Below are 24359 nucleotides of genomic sequence, written 5' to 3'. Positions count from 1 at the left end.
TACCTAATCGTAAGTAGTAATCCTAACCAATGACGTCTATTATTTGATTTTAGAAGCTAAGTAAGTAGGTATTACCAGGCCTGTTCATCTCCGCGAGTTTACATCGAAAACAAAACACGCATGATGGCCCACCTACAGGATACTATTTGACAAGGCCTCATATACGAGCGAACATTGACTCACGCACGCGTATTCTTGTGTATGATGGAAGAAAATAAAGAAAATGGTGTACTAAATACTGTGCAGTATTTAACTGCCTAAATAATAATAAAAACACATAATGTACTTTTTTAAGTTGCCTTAAGACACTGAGAGGTAAATAAGTAGTTAATATTTTTTATGATAATTCATGCTAAATCATGTATTTCCTTCACCATTTTCCGCAGTTTGGCACCTCACGTCACATCGTTTTACCGAAGTCAGCCCTATAGCTTCGGCGCAGTGCCGATCACTGACGTTTGTCAACAAAATGGTGCTTGACTCTTGAGACAGGCTAAATTACACCATATTGTTAATGACATTGAGCATACATTTTTTTAAATACCTTCGCGAAGTAAAACTTCTGTACATAGTACTTATTATTATTCTGTGGTATTACTCAAACTACAAACATTCATCATCATTATCTATTTCGCCAGCTCAAGCTCTATTTAATTATTAATTTATTTTTATGTAGAACAAGGCAGGTATTTGTTTATTATTATTGCTGTTATAGTTAACCTAACCTTGATCTTGAATCCCACTCCCTCGCTACAAAAGGCGTAACTTTACATTAGCAGTAGGTAATAGCCTTTTAAATATCTAGTTGGTCAAATTCGATTACGACGTAACTTCCAGTCTAAGACGCTAATCCGAAGGTGGATGCACACCCAACTTCTTAATTACAGAAGCGAGTTCATTCGCGAAAGCACCTGACGTTTCATACTTAAATCGCGAGCCTCCATTAAACTTGTAAACCCCAAATCCGCAAAGCTTAATTTCTTTGCACGTTCGGAGTCTCGGAAAGTCGTTTCGGTAAAGTAATTGCTTATGAGTGGGAGCGGATAAACGAAACGAGTTCCACTTTGGCCGAGATCGTAAAATGGACTCGGGGGCTTGCATTTAATTAATACGACTAACAGAAGTACGTGAGAGCACATCGGTCGGAATGGAATCACTCCGTTTGACCGGCCGCAGCCGAAAAATCTGGGCCCCGATCCTTTTGGACGATTCAGAAACTCGACCGAAGCCGTCTCTTTCATTTGTTTAGGTCAGAAAGAGGCAGTGTTATAGAGCTGATGATAGATTTTGTTTTCAGCAGTGGACCTACTGGAATAGCCCCCATCGCATCAGCGTTTTACGCGCAGCAGCGGTAAGTAAAGTGCCCATGAATTCACCCTTTCTAAAAAACCCGATAAGTGCGAGTTACGCTTACTCAAGAATTATTCCAGTTTTCGCCTAATGTCCAAAAAGTGCCTGAGGTTGGTTCTTAGTTCTGAGTAAGCTTACATTAAATACACCTTTGAAGCAAATCTTTTATTATCTATCACATCTGGACCTGCAGAGTGCTTATCTCTTTTGGACATTTTGTGCGTACTTTAAATACATGTTAGGTATTCTTCACATGCATGATAATGTGTATAAAGATTGACAAAAATCAAAATACGATTGAACGGAAAAAAAGCAAGTAAGAAGGCTAGAATTAATCTCATTTTTTATGTTTTTGCGTTCTCTAGTCTAGTCTCCTCTCAACACAAGATGTAATTTTACTTGAGATATTTTACTTTAAGATTATAACTCCATTCAACGACCACTCAAAATCGCTCACTATCAATTTACAGCCCATTTCTCAGCATCCATTTTCAAAGAAAATGGCGATGCACCGCTGCAGCGTCTAATTAGTTAATAATAGCCACTATTCCGGTTACAGTACAAAGTCCAAGGGAAAAGTTAAGGTCAATAGTCTTTAATTTAAAGACGGAACAAAAGGGACACCAATAATAGGAGGCAAGAGGACGATTACAAAACGACTCCGCCGTCACCAAGTCCGTAACGCGCAGAGTGGAGCACACCGCTTGTTAGTGTGACGTCATCATTTTTGTGTGTATTTTATATTATAGTATCACAAAGTTATGTATTTTTTTGCAATTGGTCCTAGGTATACTTTTAAAAAGCCTTGAACATTGAATAAGTTCCAAATGTTAGCCTAATAACACTAAAAATATGCTTGTGCTTTAGGTATACCACATCTTTAATCTAATTCTTGGGGGAGGCCTATGTTCAACAGTGGACGTCCTATGGCTGAAATGATGATGATGAAGATTTTGACAGATTTTTCTCTATACGATACGATAGTTCTCAATTACCCTAAATAAGCATTTAAATGTTGGAACTTCCTCTTTCCTGCGACCACTTTTAGTTAATTTAACTGCTCACACGGCCCTGTGCCATTATTCGTCACCCACCACAGATAAAGAAGCGTATCAAAATGACACAAATCTCTTTGGAAAAGTGACAACTCCTGACATCTGATTCTCTAATATTTTAGCTCGCGGTGTGAGCAACTCTATACCCACCAGTGGTCTGTAGTTTTTCCTTGGCTCGTTGTCGGTATGCAAATTGCGAATTCATTAAATGATTGTACGTCCGTTGCGAGTTTTCCTTTATATTTTTTCTTTTCATCCTTGTTAAGAGTCTCTTGTCCGGCGCAGTTTAATAGAAGCGTTTAGATGATCTAATAAAGATTTTATCGGTGGGGTAAGTAAAACTTGAAGAATCAGCCTATTTATTTGGTCATTCGTTGAGTGGAGGCGGAAATACGGGTAGGAAAAGTTAGGAGCAGAGTGGCCCAAGCAAAAGATGCTTTTCTACAAAAAGGTTGAATTTTAGGTACTTTTGATGGCCCATCGAGATGAGAATGCCGAAAAATTAAGTAGAAAAGAAGATAATTTATGTAACACTTTACTGCATCTCATTTGCCTGTGGTACTTTTGGAAATTATTGTGATCCTGCAGCGGAGACCAAATGACTTGATGATGTTGATGCTGACACTATTGGTTAATAAAACTGCGAGAAGAGAGGAACTTCTGTAAATACTTTTATTTTTATTTTTGGCTGTCCCCACGAGAATCCAAACTGAAACTTTATTTTAATGCAGATCAAAGCAGGTATTTGACTGCAATCGCACCTGTTGTTAAGTGAGATGCTGTCTAGGGTGGTATTATCTGCCCTGTAATCAATTCAATTCAATAAATTAAAATTTTAATTAACTTGCTTAGTAAACTAATAGAATTATTTATGCACATAAAGTGGTCCATGCAAAAAAAACGCCACCAACTTCATTCTGATGCTATGCATTTATGGTTTTAATAAAACAAATATCGCGCTCCAATAAATCTCATCCTCAGAATATAGAGGCGAAAAAAGTAGTCGCAATTTCTCTTAATAGGAGAATAGGGAAGTACATAGTTTAGGAGATAGTAGGTCGTTTATCAGCCTGTGACGTATGTCTGCATTTGTCGGGCACGCAGGTGGGCCCCGCTGCCGTATATCAAGCGAACTATCACGGAACCCGCTCGACTTTTAGGAATATAAGTAAGTATCTTAAAACTATCTTAGAACTCGCTTCACTTTCTATAACTTTCAGTCACAAAGTCGCACAACTTTCAGGAATATACAGGGTGTTAGGTAAATGGGTATATGAGCCGACACTAGCCCATGTTAACATGGTCATATAAATTGTATGGTGAAGTCAGAAAATTGATATCTTCATTTTAATTATTTTATTTTTCATACAAATCGGATTTTATAAAATTAATTTTGTATGAAAATTAAAGAAATTAAAATGATGATATCAAATTTCTGACTTCACCATACCATTTATATGACCATGTTAACATAGGCTACTGTCGGCTCATATACCCATTTACCTAACACCCTGTATAACTTTCAGTCACAAAGTCGCACAACTTTCAGGAATATATGAACATAGATCCCAACTAATATTATAAATGCGAAAGTAACTCTGTCTGTCTGTCTGTCTGTCTGTCTGTCTGTTACGCATTCCCGCTTAAACCTCGCAACCGATTTTGATGAAATTTGGCATAGAGATAGTTTGAGTCCCGGGAAAGAACATAGGATAGTTTTTATCCCGGTTTTTGAAACAGGGACGCGCGCGATAAAGTTTTTCTGTGACAGACAAAATTCCACGCGGGCGAAGCCGCGGGCGGAAAGCTAGTTATGTTATAAAACGTTACATTTAGGACTATCAGTGCAGGGATTATCGACGGTTTTACATGCTTTAATATTTTCACATTACGAGTAATTTAAATTATGTTCATAACATTACAATCTCATCATCTCACATGAACACTAGCGATACATTCCATAATTGAATACTTACTTTTCCATTTTTTCAGAGAGATTTGATAAATTTGTATGTAGACAAATTTTAAAAGTCAGTTAAATACATAAATTATTTTTTTATTAGAGAGTATTCATTGCTCTTTTGTTTATTTATTTTGTCCCATTTAACAAAAAGATAAACTCATTTGTGTTATTGAAATTTTATTCTACAAAGCTTTTTTACCAAACAAAATTAATATTTCATATTCCCGTTTATTTAACGAGCGATGCCAGAATAATCTTTATTGGAACGAACTCGTGACCCAGCGACTTGTTTCGTTTAATCTATCATACCAACATAGCTGGGAATACATCGATGTATGTACTAGATTTCGCGATCCGAACTGAACTGTACTGTACTGCAATCTGTACAGCTTTACTTTGACAGTTAAATTCAGTTAATTGGTCGCTAGAAAACTAAGACCTGTACCTATTACAAACATTACTATGAGGTCTCACAGTGCGCGTGAGATACGAACTAATCACAGAGTTCGATACTGTTTCACTTAAGCAAGCATCATTTGTGAATACGGCTGTAACTATAGGTACTTTGTAAGCGATCTAGCGCTGCATGTTTTAACAGTTTGGTTACGCGACGGATATTCTTTAACGCTTCAACGAACATTACTTATTTCATTCCTTTCAAATTGGAGCAAGAATTTTGCTTACGATAGCTTCTCTATCCTATATCTATAAAAGCGAAAGGTCACTGATTGACTGACTCACTCACTCATCACGAAATCTCAGAAACTACAAGTGCTAGGAGTCTCAAATTTTGCATGAAGGTTCCTTTTAGAACGTAGTAGGTGCTCACACAGATTTTCCAAAATTCAACCCCAAATTAACGGGGTAAAACGGGATCCACGCGTACGAAGTCGCGGGCGGCCGCTAGTCCTTTAAAACTATACGTGTGAATACAAGCACGTACATAGTTTATTGCGTTAAATCGAACTGTGATACACGAACTACGTAATCCTGATTACGATGTATGTAATTCGCGCTGTAACGACGTACTACAGATTAGTGCGGAAGATCTTGGTATACATAGTTACCTACATACATACATACTTAGAGATTAGTCGGATGTGTTGTTGTGTTGGTATCAAATGATTAACTAATGCCTACAGAATAGTCTCCATTGCAGTTACGTGGGGAGAACTGTCATCTTTTTAAAAGGCTTGTTTGGCTTTAATGACTCTACAAAACACGACTGTGGCCAAATATTTAGAGAATACGCTCATGATCGGTGGCTCAGAATCATCGATTCCCAGGAAATACAAAGTGGAAAAATCACATTGTAAAACCTCGTTCCTCAATTTGGTCAGAAGTCTTCAGGAGCCACGCGAATCCAATTCTTGTAATATAAATAGTTAAAAGTAGTACCACTTGTAGAAAAATAATTCCTGTACATTTTTATCGCAGCAATTCCAACAGCAATTTTTCTTGCAAACAAACCATAAATACGTACCTACTTAGCTTTAAACAGTGACAAAGTGTCCTTTCAGCGAAATTCGAACGTATAATAACTAAAGCGCGAATATAATTCCCAAATGAAAAATTCCTTGCATGCCGAGTGTTGGAACTCGTTCAAACCGTCACATCACTCGGCGAAATTGCAGCGGTCCTAATTTGTATTCAAGAACACTTCTGGCCATATTTGTTCTTGAGCGCGATCGGCGGCGAATGAGCGATGGGCAAGGGTGCAGCCACATGTGGCGGTAGGAATAAGCGATTTAATACAGTTTTTTCGAGAACCAAACGTACGGTGCAGATGTTGGACTACTGATTCGAGGACCATTGTAGCGAGGAACCCACTAACTAAACTAATGCTCCCAAACTCCCAAAGCATAAAGAAGAAGAGCATTAAGAGAATATTTCTTTCAAGAAGAAGAATTTCCCTTCAAATGTACCTTCTACGCTTACAATAGATAATTATACGAGTACTCTTTTGCACATCACATAACAAGTGAAAACTTGTTATTACTTAAATGTTACAGCATAATTTTCTGCGATCTTATTAATAAAATATGTAGAGTCGCAAAATCTGAAACAAGTCCCAGGGGAATGTTAAACTGTCCAATGTCAATTTAACGTTCTCCTAGGCCTGAGCTGACTTGACCTTCACTGGCTAGGTTTTTATTGGCAGCCAATTAATTTTTTGGATCCTGTCTACACAGGATTTGCAGCAACGGGCTCATTCCCAGGATATCATAGTTCCTTCGTTTCAGTGAAATGACGTCCACTACTGGACAAATGATTTCCACAACGACCGGGCCTGCGCCGGTTTAATTCATATTTTTTATGTGAAAGTTTGATATTGTAAATAGGAATTGCGGAATTAATATCGTAGCAAGAATTCTAATTGTGGTCACGCCTTAACCATTCGATAATCAGTGCGTCTGACATATCTGAGGAAATAGGCCGCGGGCGCCTTTATTAAGTGTTATTCTGTCGTCGGCCGAACAATTTATTGCGTCTGCCTTTGTCGGTGAGATGACAGGAAATTAATGGGCAGACAGGTTACGTGCGAAATTATCGACAATTTGGCTATGAATAGAAAAAGGTTGAGGAGCGAGTGACAGCAGAATTACTTTTATAACTACAACAACTATGTATCAATCCTATAAAGTCAAGTAAAGTCTGATCAAACATGCCATGTTGTACCTTTTATTTTTGGTACTGCTGCAGCTGTGTGGTATAAGAGTAGGCGCACACCGTTGATTTTTCGTCGGCCGATAGTTTAGTCGGGCAGTTGATCAGTATGGGCATGTATGGGAGTGCGCACACTACGCCGATTCGATTTGGCCGATTCTTCATACAAATTAAAATCGGGCACAACTATCGGCCAACTAAAAATCAACGGTGTGCGCCTACTGTAAGTATCAATGGTGAGTTGCACCACCTAACTTTAACGGCTATTATAACGTTAACCGGCCTTTTTTGTATGGAGTTTGACAGATTTTTGACGTTTGTCAAAGTTAAAGTAGGATGGTGCAACTCAGCCTTAAAGTAGTGCAGGGCTACAGCACCATCTTTCTATCTCACTTTGCAGATTGCCCAGTGCACAGAGAGTGAACTTACCTATGGGGGCCATAAAGATGTCATCCATTTTCTGGCACCCTACTTACATTTTCAGCAACAGGCATTGTTTTTACTTTAACCTCTACAAAATTTTAAAATACAGTACACAACACTTTGAAATGGCCCAGCTGCGCCAAAATTCAGAAACACACTAAGCATAATCCATTAACACACATTTTTCAGAGTCGGCGACAACGTTGTTTATTATTTAGTTAGGAATTCTCACAGCAGAAAACTCGTAAGGAATATGTCGGCGGCGTGCGAATGTTAAAATGCTGGCATTCTGTATTCGCGGAACATTTCGCGGTGCAACAAGAAAACTGTTTCCAAGAAAAACTGCGGTAATTCACAGAAAGAATCAAGGGATTACATCGTGGAAGAAAAGGAATAATGGACAATGGTGTTGCGTTAAGAAAATTACTTTTAACTATACCGTTGCTAAGTTTTTCTTCTCTGTTTTGTTCAACGTGAATAACTTACAAAATGAAGTGAGGAAGGTAATATTGCTATTTATTTATAATTATATGTTTGGTATTAAAATAAGTTTTATTACTCTTTTCTTTTATAAAATAATAATGATAGTTATAATTATAAATGGTTATGTTGCGTCATGGAAGAACATAATGGAAACTCGCCGGAATGTTCATTCCTGAAATTCTTTATTTCTCTGTGGCATTTCAGACCGTAAGATCGTCCAAATAAAGTTATTTTAGAATTTAACAATAAATAAATTATTGAGTAGATAAATAGGTAGTGGTGTAGAGATCGAAAACGAGAATCATCAATGTCGTTGAGAAAAAGAACCTTAATAATATTATTATTCACGCTTAAACTAATTAAGATGAAGTTTGGTTGTTGAATGTTCCTTATAATTCTGGGCTTATTCCACTATTCCCCGTTGACAATCCCCGTCAACGGGGATTAGTGAACTTTTTGTTCACTATTCCCCGTTAACCAAATTGGAACTTATAATGGGGAATTTAATGAACTAAAAAATTCCCATTACGTTAAAAATAAAATCGTAATATAACGGGGATTAGTGAACTTTTTAGTTCATTATTCCCCATTATAAGTTCCAATTTGATTAACGGGGAATAGTGGAATAAGCCCTATTCTGGTTTTTGGACGGCATAATTATGTGCGCAAGTCCTTGTGTGACAAAAGCTAGTTGATAATAACTTTGAGTCAGAAACTAAGTACCATCTAACATTTCTTTTCAGTTTTAACGGTGAAAAATTCACTCTTTGTCGTATTCAAAGAGAACTAATATGCACTCTAGATCTTACGGCTTTGTTGGGAACAACGGTTATTTCGGAAATGTCCGGAACTTTGTATCTGAGATGTTGATACATGATAATAAAATTAAAGTGAATAAATCCTTTAGTGTATTAGTATGGTAGTGCTTTAACCTTGATACCAATCCTGTAATGGTTGTTGAAATAACTGGCGTTTCACTAAACGCCAGTTTATTTAATTTGTATTTGATTGATTGACCTGTGGCGTTCGGATTTCTGAACGCATCACTGACACAAGCTGTCAAAATTGACGGAACGGGACTTCACATTTTCCCGCTCACTCGGAGCTACTTTTGGTCGTTCCACGAACTATTATAATTGCACATAAGTTAATCATACCGTATGCTGTTTGTGATACATGCAATGTTTACGCTGATTACCAAACTGTGTTTAGAGTGATATTTTGTGTTGTGTACAACGATAACCGATTACACAACGTCTCAACGCTAACCGGTGTTTCATTTGGCTTGGGGGAACGCCACCGCATGAAACCCCAAATTGGTGACCCCGAACGTGAAATTACACCCTGGACTCTCATCACCAACACGCAATTAGACGTCCTATTGAGTGATAAAGGAATCCAGAACATACCGACCCGATAACCGGTTAACCATCGAGTATCTACCTACACGACACGACCACGAGACAACTGCCCGCCCTACGCCCTTTTACCTGCTTGGGATACATATTACAGTGTAGTGTGCCTGAATTCAGAACCGCTAATCACGATTCACAAAGTGCTACCTGTCCAAGTGAAGTGACTACGAAAGCCTCCTGCCACGCAAGTACCACTAACTCTTCCAAATTTGTGCATTAAATGCGTCGAACACATTGTCAATAACTCAAATCCAAGTTGCAGAAAGTGCTCAAAGACTCTTACCTCACCTTGTTCTCTTTACATACATAATTGTAAATTGTTAAACGTGTATTATTCTTGTAACATAGTCACTTTAAGTAATATTTATTGTAATATTAGATTCATACAAATCGTGCTTACTACTACTACTTTCTAATCAATGTTGTCTCAATGAATGATTTTTAATTAGCTCTAAAACTTGAAAACTCTTTGCTTTAAAATAAAATTAGTCCTGAAGCACAGTCAAATACTTATATTTCTTAACTCTTGCTATTTCATAAAATTCATAAAATTGGTACTTTAATTATTTCTAATACTAAACTGCATTATCAACTAAAAATTAGTATTTGCACAAAACCCTGCTGCCATACTTCTTATATTGGATGTGCCTGCTAATTATTTATGACCATTGTGTGTGTGTATTTGAATGTTTTACATCTGTTTGTATTGCACTGCTCCTTGACATATCGTGTAACTATTGATTTAAAACAAAACTAATAACTTTTATGAAACTTACAATACAATTTAATTTTATTTATTTGCTATAGTTTATGAACATCTCTACTCACTGTATATTAACTGTAATCTGCTTGAGATAATTGCATCTTCCTTATAATTGTTAGTTATGTACCTCTAACCTGCGGAGAAGGATACTTTCACTAATTAATTTTAATTATTTTTAGATTCTCCTTTTCTGTTGCCGTGCATTTGTTAATACACCAACCATGGCTAATGCTGAGCTTCAAGCAGAGCTAGAAGAGCTAAGAGCTAAAAATGCAATTTTACAGTCGGATCTTCAAAAAGCACGGCTAGAACCTAAACAGGAAAGTTCAAATGACCAAGTCTGCAGAGTATCGGTTAAACTTCCGCCGTTTTGGACTGATAGACCAACTATATGGTTCGCGCAAGTCGAAGCTCAGTTCCATCTTGCCGGCATTACTACAGATATGACTAAATTTAGCCACGTTATTGGGGCTATCGATCAAAGAGTAATAGGTGAAATTGAAGATATTGTCATGAACCCTCCGGAAGAAAACAAATACCTGAAGCTTAAAGAAGAGCTAATACGGCGTCTTTCAACATCAGAGGAACAACGTGTGCGACGCCTTCTCAGTGACGAGGAACTGGGAGATAGGAAGCCCTCGACATTTTTACGACACTTAAAATCTCTTGCTGGATCAACCCTCAAAGACGAAGGGCTTTTACGACAATTATGGCTTCGTCGACTGCCCAACCAGGTACAAGCAATTCTAGCAGCACAGGCCGATCTTAGCTTGGACAAATTGGCAGATCTGGCCGATAGAATTACAGAAGTCACTCCTGGACCTGCTAACGTCTTCGCAGTCAATAGTGCACCAACACTTTTAAGCTCACTCGTGGAATGCGTGGAAAACTTGACAAAACAAGTTGCAGCATTAACGGTGCAACAACGTGACACCTCACGATCCCGTTCCACTTCCAGAAACCGAAGACGAGAAGAGAATTCAAGAGCAAACACACCTAAATACTGTTGGTATCACAGGACTTTTAGACAGAAAGCTTCAAAATGCACCGCTCCGTGCAATTGGGCAGCGGAAAACGCAACCAGCAATCAGTAATGGCGGGTACTGATTGCTGCTCGATTGATCCTCATGGTCGCCGCCTTTTTGTCACGGACAAGACTACCAAACACCAATTTCTTGTTGACACGGGATCTGATTTATGCTGCTACCCTTACCGTTGGCTACGCGACCAGAGAAGGCCATCCGACTGGGATCTCAGTGCTGCTAATGGTAGCTGCATAAAAACATATGGCACCANGTTAATGTTCAAAATGTCCGCCGCTGACCTGCATGCACATTCGACAACGACGCAAAACAATTATTCTTAAATTTGCAAAAGCTTCTTGCATTCTAATATGGTTTATCATCAAAATTTTCATATTCCCTTTTGTATACCACATAAAGAGACACACACACACACACACACACACACACACACTCTAACACACACACACACACACACACAAACTCTTTCTCTTTCCTTTCACACTCTAATAGGTAGGTATATCAAATTTAATCGTAANGCTCAGAGCGCTGAACAGAGCCCCGATTACGGTAATATTTAACGTCTACAATCCAGACACGCTTCTTCGATTCTGCGATACGATTGGTCAAAACAGCTGACGTTGACTGACAGCTGACTGTTTTGACCAATCGCATCGCAGAATCGAAGAAGCGTGTCTGCCCCCTTAGACAAAACGCACTTTTTGATCGAATCGAAAATCGAATCCGTCAAAACTCCATACAAAAAAGGGGCTTTTCGACCACTTTTCGACTGGTTTGCGATTATAATTTGCACTTTGTCTAGACCCACTGGATTGTAGACGTTAAATATTATATGACCCACGCTGAACTGTCCCGCCAAACTCAATGACAGGGGATCGCTACCATCGTTCAACTATATGGTTTCCAACATGGTAAAAATCGGAACTAGCGATTCGGTATTGACGGTGGCGCCCCACTGTCAATGTCATGCACAGGACAGAGTCCCGATTACGGTAACTTTTAACGTTTCCAATCCAGACACGCTTCTCGATTCTGCGATACGATTGGTCAAAACAGCTGACGTACGCTGTTGAACGACCAATCGTATCGCAGAATCGAGAAGCGTGTCTGGATTGTTGACGTTAAAAATTACCGTAATCGGGGCTCAGTTCAGTATTTTGGAACTATACCGTAATCGGGGCCCTGTCCTATCCACAGATATGGATTAGAGTAGATACAGCAAGTTGGTCGTCAAAGCGTGCCATTCCGATATGTCTAAATGGACATACATGGTCGAGTGATGTACACGTTGTTAATTGTAATCCGATTACAACAATCGGTTACGATGATTTTACGAGTACAGTAGTACAAACACGGTAGAAAGAAGAAATTAATAACGGATTGAGAATTGTAATTAACAGCACAAGTAACAAACAATTAATTAGAATAAAGTAGCAGTAGAAGAAGTATAAAGTAGCATTGTTTATAATACATATCCTGCGATATACTCTTAAAACTATGGTCCCTGTATGTGGTGTACTCATACCGATCCCAAGGAACCGTACTTACTCATAACAATAAGACACACACTGATCCGTGTATTCATGCACTTGACAAGAAAAATAATGAGATTTGACTATTTGTAAGAATTAATTTATTTAGAAAGGTAAGTAAAGATGTTTTTGGTTCTTTATCGGGCCCCCGGAATAACCCAGTGCCAGACTTTTTCAAATAGACAGAGTAGAGAGGCATCTGCCTAAGGAAGTTCTATAATTTTGCAATTACTTACCTTTTTTATAAATGACGGCGGAAGAACAATTTTATTCAAACCTTTTGATTTGTTTTGATTATTTTTATAGGGCTCGTCTAAAGCATATAATTATGAAGAAAAATCTATTGTATTTCATTTTACGTCGAACGTTTTTTACTACACTGGATTTTGTCGTTTTAGAAATATTATCTTCAAAACTAGGTACCTGACTTAGCTTTATGAAACAAAACGTATTGGCAAAACTACGCATTTCGTCGGCTGATTGCAAGAAGTCATTAACTAGCAGAAACATGATTTCGAGAAATAGCTTAATGAAGTTTGGAGAGAAAAAAGCCATTTAAAAAAAATATATAATAGGTAGCGCCGCAATGAAAATGCCGATACATAAAAATAAGTCTTAGTAAAAATTTTTAGTTACTGGCATTTCAAAATAACGTACACAGTATTTTTAAAAAATCAAAATATGAAGTTAATGTCTTTTGACTGACGGCCAACTATAACAAACCAAGAAGTAATTACTTTTTACTTTATCGGATTACCGTGATACATGTTAAATCAAGTTAAATTACGTTTAAAATAATATAATAAACAATCATAATAACGAAATATGTATTATGACCTGTCATCTTCTGGGTCACATTCTAAACAAAAAATTTCAGAAACAGTACAGTGTGGATGACATAGAAAAGACAACACACGAGATGTTTTCTTCATGAAAATTTTCGCAACTACAGATGATATAATTTTGTAAATCAGTAGCTACGAATTCTTACATAACCGATGCTAATTGCTAGATAAAAATACGGTATACACGAGCACAAAATAATCCTCCCTCAGACACTACCGTGTAGAAAATGTTCATGAAGAAAACATCTCATGTGTTGTCTTTTCTATGTCATCCACACTGCACTGTCTCTGTTGGCAAGATTAAGAAGAGGTGCAGCAAACGCAGTTAAGGAACGGCTGGGATGAACAAGGATAGGCGCATTATAAATCTTTATTAAGTTCTGGCAGTTAGTCAAAACAGTGTGTGTATCGACTATGTTACGACACAAAATCATTAATGGACAATAATTACTTTAATGCTATAAAAATTGACGAAACTGTATTTATCAAGTTTTACAAAAATAAATCTTCCAAAGTACGGCAGATATCCATTTACTGATTCTTGCATAATATAGTATAAGTCGCGGCCAATATCGCCATGCTAGTATGGACACTTAATGACTTTTTGTAGTTAATGACTTCTTGCAATCAGCCGACGATTTGTACATTTTTTATTAATAATAAAAAGCTTGAGTTAATCTTTATTTTGTGAAACTAGGTTTTTTAAAAGTATGGAATTAAGTATGAATTACTAGTTAGTACTATTTAACATAATGGAATAACGATCATTACTTTCATAAACATTAAGCACAACAAAAATATTATTTACAAATTAATATGAAAATTAATAATGTAGAATAACGTTTACCGCTACAAAATTATTTTAATCCACAGTCAGATATAGCTATAAATTTAACAAAATATCAGTTTTATCGGAATTATTTAATTGTCGAATCGAGTCACACGATATCTTTCGATGACTGCGAATGCAGTACGATGATTCGATTATTTTTACGTTGCGGCAATCACTAAAATTCGCTAAAATGACACTAATGACGTTTAAAAAGTGGCACGCTCGGCTTCATACAATTTTTTTCACATGCTGCATCTATCCATATCTGTGGTCCTATCCATGACATTGATAGCGGGGCGCCACCGTCAATACCGGATCGCTGGTTCCGATTTTTGCCATGATGGAAACCATATAGTTGAACGATGGTAGCGCCCCCCTGTCATTGAGTTAGGTGGTGGGACAGTTCAGTCTCATCTGTGGGGTCATCTACATCATCTATATCTATGGGGGGGCCGGTCTCGGTCACGTGACTCACGTGTCAGTCGTCCGTCATTAATGTCAGTCATCAGAAACAGCCGAACAGTTTGTTGTTTATATATTTTATTGAAATGGAGTTCACCGGTTGAATTGTATTTTCGTTTGTAGTTATTTGTTACAATTTTAAAGGCATGTGCCATAGTTGTCATGTTATGGTAATATTAAAGATATAATCATTACCATTATAAAGTTAAATTTTTCGTACGTGGCCCGAAGTGGTTGGTTATCATGTGGTCTCTAATTATAGTGATAATTTTATCATTAATTGCATATTTCGTTACGGATGGGTTAATTCTTAATCTGAAGAATTTATTTATAAACGCTGGTTTATACGGAATAGATCTATGTAAAAATAATAAAAACAAAATGTAGGTATACTCTTCCTAACTACATACATCTTTCGTTGTAGTTTCAAGATATTATTGTTAGTTTGGAACATTTTTAATGCTGTTTTCAGACCAGAGGCTCTTGGTGTGGTATCAGGATGCATTTTCCTAGTTACAAGTTTTACTTTCATACCAATAGTGTTTGGAAACAGTCTCATGGATCGAGAATCTTTTCCACACAATGAGGTAAGACAACAAAATCACACAGTGCTATTGACCTATTGCAGCACCCCTAGTAATTCAAGTTTAATTCTTTTTATAGTTTGCAGAAGTTTTAGCAGCACTTTTGTCCATATGTTGTATGCTACTTCTGGGATTTGCTGATGATGTATTGGATTTACGATGGAGGTACAAGTTACTGCTCCCAACAGTAGCATCATTACCATTACTAGTGGTGTACTATGTGAACTTCAATTCTACCACATTTATATTACCAATACCACTTCGAGAATGGTTCGGTGTATCCATTAATATTGGTAAATAAATGTTTTTACCTTTTTCATTGCACGGAATAGAATAAAAATTTATTTAAATTTTGCTCATCATCTATCTTATGAGTAAGCCACCTACATGTCACACTAAGCCTGGTATTATTGTTTTCAGGATGTTTTTATTACATATACATGGGAATGCTAGCAGTTTTTTGTACAAATGCTATAAACATATTGGCTGGAATCAATGGTCTAGAAGTAGGCCAGTCGGTGATAATTGCAATCTCTATCATTGTGTTTGATATAATAGAGTTGAGAGGTGATCAATACAAAGCCCACATGTTCTCTTTGCGCATTATGCTGCCTTATTTAGCCACAGCTTCAGCATTATTGAAGCACAACTGGTAAGAAGAACCAAACCGGTCTCGGTCACGTGACTCACGTGTCAGTCGTCCGTCATTAATGTCAGTCATCAGAAACAGCCGAACAGTTTGTTGTTTATATATTTTATTGAAATGGAGTTCACCGGTTGAATTGTATTTTCGTTTGTAGTTATTTGTTACAATTTTAAAGGCATGTGCCATAGTTGTCATGTTATGGTAATATTAAAGATATAATCATTACCATTATAAAGTTAAATTTTTCGTACGTGGCCCGAAGTGGTTGGTTATCATGTGGTCTCTAATTATAGTGATAATTTTATCATTAATTGCATATTTCGTTACGGATGGGTTAATTCTTAATCTGAAGAATTTATTTATAAACGCTGGTTTATACGGAATAGATCTATGTAAAAATAATAAAAACAAAATGTAGGTATACTCTTCCTAACTACATACATCTTTCGTTGTAGTTTCAAGATATTATTGTTAGTTTGGAACATTTTTAATGCTGTTTTCAGACCAGAGGCTCTTGGTGTGGTATCAGGATGCATTTTCCTAGTTACAAGTTTTACTTTCATACCAATAGTGTTTGGAAACAGTCTCATGGATCGAGAATCTTTTCCACACAATGAGGTAAGACAACAAAATCACACAGTGCTATTGACCTATTGCAGCACCCCTAGTAATTCAAGTTTAATTCTTTTTATAGTTTGCAGAAGTTTTAGCAGCACTTTTGTCCATATGTTGTATGCTACTTCTGGGATTTGCTGATGATGTATTGGATTTACGATGGAGGTACAAGTTACTGCTCCCAACAGTAGCATCATTACCATTACTAGTGGTGTACTATGTGAACTTCAATTCTACCACATTTATATTACCAATACCACTTCGAGAATGGTTCGGTGTATCCATTAATATTGGTAAATAAATGTTTTTACCTTTTTCATTGCACTGAATAGAATAAAAATTTATTTAAATTTTGCTCATCATCTATCTTATGAGTAAGCCACCTACATGTCACACTAAGCCTGGTATTATTGTTTTCAGGATGTTTTTATTACATATACATGGGAATGCTAGCAGTTTTTTGTACAAATGCTATAAACATATTGGCTGGAATCAATGGTCTAGAAGTAGGCCAGTCGGTGATAATTGCAATCTCTATCATTGTGTTTGATATAATAGAGTTGAGAGGTGATCAATACAAAGCCCACATGTTCTCTTTGCGCATTATGCTGCCTTATTTAGCCACAGCTTCAGCATTATTGAAGCACAACTGGTAAGAAGAACCAAACCAAATTTATGCCCATTTTAAACAAAATTTTACTATAATAACATAACCACTAATCCAAAAAAAAAATGGATGATGCAGGCTTAAGTTTCAGACACAATTACATACTTGCAATTTTCCTGATATGTATATTTTTAGACCAAATATTTCATTTGCTTATGGTAAATTGAAGAGTGTCATGCTCCTGCAGTAGAAAGAAACTATAAATGGCTTATGACCTGATGATGAAAATTTTTGTAAATCTGGGACAGGCTTAAATACTTTTAAGAAACTATGATGCGACATTGTGCCCCTTAAGAAACCATTAGAGACATATGCACAATAAGCATAAAAGTTGTATTGCATTAGTAGGTACTTAATTACTTGTATGAAATTGAATGAAAAATTTTATAGGTATGACTTTAAAATGTTTAATTTTTTTTTTCAGGTACCCTTCAAAAGTTTTCGTAGGTGATACATTTTGCTATGTTTCTGGTATGACTTTTGCTGTAGTAGGAATATTAAGCCACTTTAGTAAAACAGTCTTATTATTCTTTTTACCACAAATTATTAATTTTCTTTATTCAGTTCCTCAATTATTTCATTTTGTTCCATGTCCAAGACATAGGTTACCAAAATATAGTGCTGAAACTGACTTATTACAAGCAAGTAGAACTGTAATTATAAAAAAAGATTTAAACTTTATTACTAAAACAATAGTACAAATACTAAGAATACTTCATCTAGTAGATGTGATAGAAGATAATGATAGTATAGTCATGAACAATCTGACGTTAATTAATTTATTTTTAATTAAGTTCGGTTCAATGTCTGAAGTAAAGTTAGTCACTATGATAATGGCATTTCAGTGTTTATGTAGTTGTATAGCGTTTATAATAAGATATCCATTGGCTTCCTATTTCTATGATTCATAAACATGAAGGCCAGTGACTTTTAGTTCCACAGAATCCACTGACCTTATTCATTAATTGGATGTACCAAAGGATACGACGTATTAGGGCACATTGTAGTAGCATTTTTTTGCTTCCAAATATGTACTAGGTATGTTTATTAAAATTTATTGTTAGTTAACCATCTTAGTACATCGTAATACAGAAACGCGCCAAATCGAAGCAAATTCCTGTAACGTAAAACATTTTTGGTTTGGCGCGCTTCACTAGGCCCAGTTTTTTGATTCATAGTTAAAATAACAAATTGTTAAATTTTGCTACTAATGGTTAAATATTAACAAAATGTTAAGTAATAGTTAAAAAATGTATTAAAAGTCGAGCTAACCATTGTTCGAAAAACATTTTTTTCTGATATTTAACCACTTGTCATTTGACATCTGTCAAATTTGACCATTGGTTATTTTAACTACGAATCAAAAAACCGGGCCTTAGGCGTTTGTTACACTTGATGGAAATGGTCGTCGCGGATCTTCCGCAAAGCAAGTTAGAGCTTATAAATCGGAGCGACCAGTCATCATGTAGTGTGCCCGTTTTAGTCATTTATATTTTATGCAATGCAATGACTTGTACAGGCGGAAGATCCGCGACGGCCACTTCCTTCAAGCGTAAAAGCCTGCTGACTGCACCCTATCGTCGCCAGGCAGATAGAAATCGTTACTCTTTTTGAGATATTGTTATGTTTTTATAGTACAGTACTAAGGAATAAAGAATTATTGACAAAATTCCGAGTTATTATTGAAAATGATACAGGTTGTTTTTTATACTCAATCAAACAAAAAGAGTTGATTCTACTGTCCAATTGCGAAACTACTTTCCCTACAACAAGACCTACATCAAATTCCCAAAAAAATTAACATCCCCATACAGATGACTATTGACTGCTGATGATAAAATTATTAATACTCAATAATTTGTATGGAAAGGTAATTTTATTTCAGTCTTTTGGGAGAAAAGTTGTCTCATCTCAAATGTATTAAGCAGTAGAATCAACCTTTTTTATCAAGTAGCTTTCATGGTCACTCACAGAATATCCCGTCAATAATAATTACCCGGTATTCGGGTTTTTTTTTAGGGTTCCGTACCTCATAAGGAAAAAACGGAACCCTTATAGGATCACTTTGTTGTCCGTCCGTCCGTCTGTCAAGACCCTTTATCTCAAGAACGCGTGAACGTATCAAGCTGAAATTCACATGAAACACTCAGGTCTATTTTCCCTTTAAGCTGTGAAAATATCAAACTTCTAAGCCAAGCCAATCAAAAGATACAGCCGATTATGTCGATATTTTCAACAAATTTTCGACACTCGCAAAGGAATCAAAACCTACAGGATACTTCCCGTAAACTCAGAATCTTGAAATTTGGCATAAAGCATTGTCATATAATGCAAATATAGGAAAAATTGCGAAAATTTCATTTTTTTAGTTATATAATATAATAAAAATATTTTAATAAAATGAAACTTACTTACTACCTTATTTCTTACGAAAGAATAAAGGTATCAAATTGAAATTTATACCAAATACCTAGATCTATTGTCCCTTTAAGAAGTAAAAAAATCAAACTTCTAAGTTAACGCGATCAAAAGATACAGCAGTTTATACCGACACCTTAGACGAATTTCCGTCACACGCTAGGGAATCAAAACCTACAAGGTACTTCCTGTGAACTCAGAATCTTGAAATTCGGCACGAAGCAACGTTATATAGTACAGATAAAGGAAAAATTGCGAAAATGATAAATTTGAAGTTATATAAAATTTAAAATATTATTTTTGCTTACATGACATAAAATATTTTTTTAATAATTATAAACTTACTACCTACCCTTTTTCACATGAACGCGTAGAGATATTAAAGTTGAAATTCATATCAAACACTTCTTAAATCTAATTGCCTCTAAACTGTGAGAAATTCTAAATCAACGCAAAAATTCAAAACGCTGAGGTAGGTACCTACCTATAATGCAAATATAGGAAAAATAAATAAATAAAAAATAATCATACCGCATATTTTGAAATTCGCCACTACTCGCAACGGAATCAAGTAAGTAATTTGATTTAATACGTCATAAATTGTAAACCGCTACGTTTGTACGGCGGAACCCTCGGTGTGCGAGCCCGACTCGCACTTGGCCGGTTTTTAAATTATTAACTTGCTACTGCAGGATATTTCCACTACTCAAAAACATTAGATAACCTACCTCTTCTTTCTCATAGAAGCTGTTATTAATTAATATTTTTTTGAGATTTAAAAATTTACCTCTACATACCTACATATAAAGTTTTTAAGAAAGATTTTATTTAAGAAAGATAATTAGAATTGAACTAAGTTTAGGTCAATAATTTATAAGTTGTTTATTCCCATAATCACCAAGATTTTAGATTTTTCTTAAATAATTATACAAATTAATAATACACAATACAGGATATTTCATTTATCAAAATATTTTCTAAGAACATTGTACATTTAGATACAGAATGATTAACAATTTTACACTGGATAATAATTATCATAATAATATTAATAGATACATACATACAAATATTTTTAGTTTAATTAATTTAACCAAATATCATACAATATATTATCTTCTGCATCACTTTCGTTTATTACTCGTAGCGTCTTGAGGGTTTGTAAATAAAAAGTTAATTCTGAAGTTACAACTCCATGTTGTGGACTTCCATTAGCGACTATGTTCATCTTAATCAGTTGTTCTCTTAATTTGTCTTTAAAGTTTTCATGTACTCTTTTATATATGGTCCTTATTTGCTCAATTGGTAATATATCAATTAATGCTTCATGCAATTTAACTAGATGTTTGGAAATGTTACGGAATGTTTGTGAAGGTACAGGTGGCTTTGCGTCCCATCCAGACAACTGTGAGCTTAACATGTTACTTACTATGAGGCAAATCTTACTTTCTATTTCATTCTTATGACTAACAATATCACTTTCCATGTTACTAAATCCAGTTAGATGAAGTGATAGTTCTGCAGAATGAAGATTTTCGAGAAGCTTTTTTATAAGAGGTAAAAGCCATAAAATGACTTGGAGTGATCGAGATACTAAAGCTAAATTCGATGTTGATATTGTTTTTAATCCTGCACTTTGGATTGCTCCAGCACCCAGTACTAACTGGCAACAGCGCGAGTTAAATAGTCGTATTAGTTCTATCATACAGTGAATTATGTACTGGACTATAACTGGGGATTGCTTGGTTGCTTCACAATATTCCAGTAAGATTTTTATTAGTAGTTGCACAGTACCAACAACTGCATAACTTTCATTATTAATTATTAAATATTTTCCATCAGGTTTACCACTTTGATACAGAAGTGTTGAAGGAATTTCAGAATTTTCACATATTTTATCAATTATATTTTGTAATTCACAGGGAACTTCAGCAGATTTCCACCTTTCAGCATTAAGAGTTGAGGTGAGCTGAGATCTCCTATCAGTATGTAGGATTTGTATATATTTCATAGCAAAGCTTCTTAGTGCAAGCCTCATTGCATTACTGTAATGACCAGTAATTTTTTCACACTCATTTGAAAAATTGTCAATTAGTTCTGATATTTTTGATAATTGTGATAAATCAGAGAAGGCATAGTCTTTATCACTTTTAGTGACAATCAAATTAGCACAGCGTTCATTACAATAATCAGATAGAGATACTATTAACTTCTTTAGTTTTTCCTCTACCAATAGTAATTCTTCAGCTGTCCAAGCTTCTTCACTTTCACTACCAGTTACATCATCCATTTGACTTATTTCTAATATCAAATTATTCAAGGATAAAATTCTTTTGAACAATTTTATTAATTTTGGAGATGCCTTCTCAAGGAATGTAATTCCTTCATTACACAACAAATGTGTGTTATCAGCATTTGAACCACGAAGAACTATTTCGGTATTGCCATCTCTTACAGAAATTATTTCAATAACACATTGTTTTACGGTGGCCTGTATAGATGTAATTGCTTCAAGCTTAAAAGTATCAATGAAATCGAACTCTTTTAAGCGTAAAATGCCTGATATAATCGACACTATTTTGTCTCTGTCTGGCAAATCATGTTCTTGTTGATTCCTATTTAAATCTGCTACTATGTATCTTTGAAATTCATTGCTAAGCATTTTGTGAATCAATCTCTTCATTTCAGTCAATTGTGGGGATAGATGTCGAAATGCTTGCACCCCAGACAACTGATTAGACAGCACTCTTTGGGTGGAACTGATCAAATCTAAGGCAGCCACATAATCTGAAGTACTTAGAAGTAATTGAATCATTGGTTGGGTTTGTTGAACTGTACTCATTAACTTTAATAATTCACGGACATTACCAAGATTGTGATTGATCCTTGTTAAGCTTATTAATTTTAAAGGACAAAGTGTCAAGTTTTCTTTAACGTTTTTAATATTTTGTCGTGTTACCTGCACTGTTTTTGCAGCTCTTGCCATTTGTTCCATAATAGTATCATGGGATAGCATAGCGTGAAAGAATGCATCAGACTTTTGTGCAACTTGCTTAGAAATTTTCATTTCTATAACATCAAGGTATGTACTCAATGTTTCTTGCAGAGATCTGATTGCAACACTTGAATCTTCTGAGTCCTTTAGGCTAGGAAAGACTTTATAGAAAATGTTGGGGTCATTCAGTGGCAAGGACTGCTCAAAAAATACACCAGGAACTTCACACAAAGCCTCAACTACTGGCAACTTTGTTTTAGCAGGTAAATTTTCTTTTAGTCTACAATGTCTTCGTAATCTTCTAGTTATTCTTTTGCAATATGGTTCAAAATGTGATAAAGTAATTTCAGGCAAATAAGGACTAGGAGAAAGTTCTACTTTATCAACAAAATTGTCACCCCATGTTTTAGTAAAAAAATTACTTTGTTTACCTCTATTAGGATCATTCAATACTGCCGGAAGGTTCTGTGATGATGAATAGAATGTCCAATCTTCAGAAGTGCTTTTAGAATACAAGTGATATTCCCTCACGTGATACTTGAATCCTGCTTTTCTCAAGTCACCAAATTGCAAAGCTGAACAAATACCATTCTGACCATATTGGCACAGAATAATGGATCCTTCTTTGACTGTGTGTTTATCTTGAATATGCCTGAAAGTAATACTAGTTGTAGTTTGTATAATCTAATAATGCTAGACATTATTTAAAAGCTACACTGTACCAAACAGAACAAACCTTTCGAACTCCGTGGCACTACCGAATACCAGACTTGGGCAATGTATACAGTTCTGCCAAGTGGGCGTTTTCTTACAAGAGGTAGTTTCGTCCTCCATGACATCTTCGAATTAACAGCTACAGAAAATAAATGTAGCGATCAAACTATCATTTCTAAATAATTATTTAATATTTCTACTTTTGGATGTGCACATTCAGCATCAGCAATTGTTGAAAATTCAATAATGACATAATGACACATGACAATTGACATGATGACAAATGACAAGACAACGTTGACACCACCATGAAGCTAAAGATAAAAATGGAGGCCACACTTGGAACAAAAACTTGAGTCAAATACCTACTTATCTCTATCTCGCTCTCTGTGGGCCGACCTCTCTTTTTAGGCCTCAGCCTCGAGTTCAGCGGGCAGCGGGGCGGGAGCGGCGGCGGCGCGGGAGCGGGGCATCTATGAGCGGGGCGGGCAACGCAGACCCGTTCTCGAAACAAGCGGGCAGCTCGCGCGGCGCTTTAGCGGCGAAATGTTGTGTTCGGGGTTGTGTTGTCGAGATATTTGTTTTTATTCGCAAACGAAATGTTTGAACAACGGCGACAATTTTATTTCGGTTCAAATTTATTCCTAACGCTCGATTTATTGTGGGCAAAAGAAGGAGTGCGCTGCCCGCTCGTTGCCCGCTCAAGCGCCGCTGCCCGCTCGTGGCCCGCTCCCGCCCCGCTGCCGCGCCGCTGTTTTCGAGAACCGGTCTATTTGATTTTACGCATAAGATCCTGCCGCTCCCGCGCCACCGCTGCTCCCGCGCCACCGCCGCTCCCGCCTCGCTGCCCGCTAAACTCGAGGCTGAGGCCTTAGTGTGGACTATAG

The 24359-nt window shown here is 36.2% G+C and overlaps 4 protein-coding genes across 4 annotated transcripts; 3 read left to right on the top strand and 1 right to left on the bottom strand.

Moving 5' to 3' along the window:
* The first annotated feature begins 10340 nt into the window (after positions 1-10340).
* LOC114353449 (uncharacterized) lies at positions 10341-11213 on the top strand. Its single transcript, XM_028305474.1, has one exon. It carries the CDS (start codon positions 10341-10343, stop codon positions 11211-11213), a length of 873 nt encoding a protein of 290 aa, XP_028161275.1.
* Positions 11214-14843: 3630 nt separating this feature from the next.
* LOC114353439 (UDP-N-acetylglucosamine--dolichyl-phosphate N-acetylglucosaminephosphotransferase-like) lies at positions 14844-16073 on the top strand. The gene is made up of 4 exons (XM_028305459.1): positions 14844-15216; positions 15306-15420; positions 15497-15710; positions 15838-16073. The coding sequence occupies exons 1-4, from the start codon at positions 15077-15079 to the stop codon at positions 16071-16073; spliced, it is 705 nt and encodes a 234-aa protein (XP_028161260.1). The 5' UTR covers positions 14844-15076.
* Positions 16074-16102: 29 nt separating this feature from the next.
* Alg7 (Alg7 dolichyl-phosphate N-acetylglucosaminephosphotransferase) lies at positions 16103-18357 on the top strand. Its single transcript, XM_028305458.1, has 5 exons — positions 16103-16477; positions 16567-16681; positions 16758-16971; positions 17099-17330; positions 17770-18357. The coding sequence occupies exons 1-5, from the start codon at positions 16338-16340 to the stop codon at positions 18254-18256; spliced, it is 1188 nt and encodes a 395-aa protein (XP_028161259.1). The 5' UTR covers positions 16103-16337; the 3' UTR covers positions 18257-18357.
* Positions 18358-20610: 2253 nt separating this feature from the next.
* scat (VPS54 subunit of GARP complex scat) lies at positions 20611-23729 on the bottom strand. Its single transcript, XM_028305467.1, has 2 exons — positions 23495-23729; positions 20611-23410 (listed from the first exon to the last, which is right to left on the bottom strand). Exons 1-2 carry the CDS (start codon positions 23590-23592, stop codon positions 20848-20850), a joined length of 2661 nt encoding a protein of 886 aa, XP_028161268.1. The 5' UTR covers positions 23593-23729; the 3' UTR covers positions 20611-20847.
* Positions 23730-24359: the final 630 nt, after the last annotated feature.

Source organism: Ostrinia furnacalis, unplaced genomic scaffold (assembly GCF_004193835.3).
Source record: "Ostrinia furnacalis isolate ACB-3 unplaced genomic scaffold, ASM419383v2 OfSCF1657, whole genome shotgun sequence".
NCBI lineage: Eukaryota > Metazoa > Arthropoda > Insecta > Lepidoptera > Crambidae > Ostrinia > Ostrinia furnacalis.
This window is presented reverse-complemented; position numbering and strand designations above follow the sequence as displayed.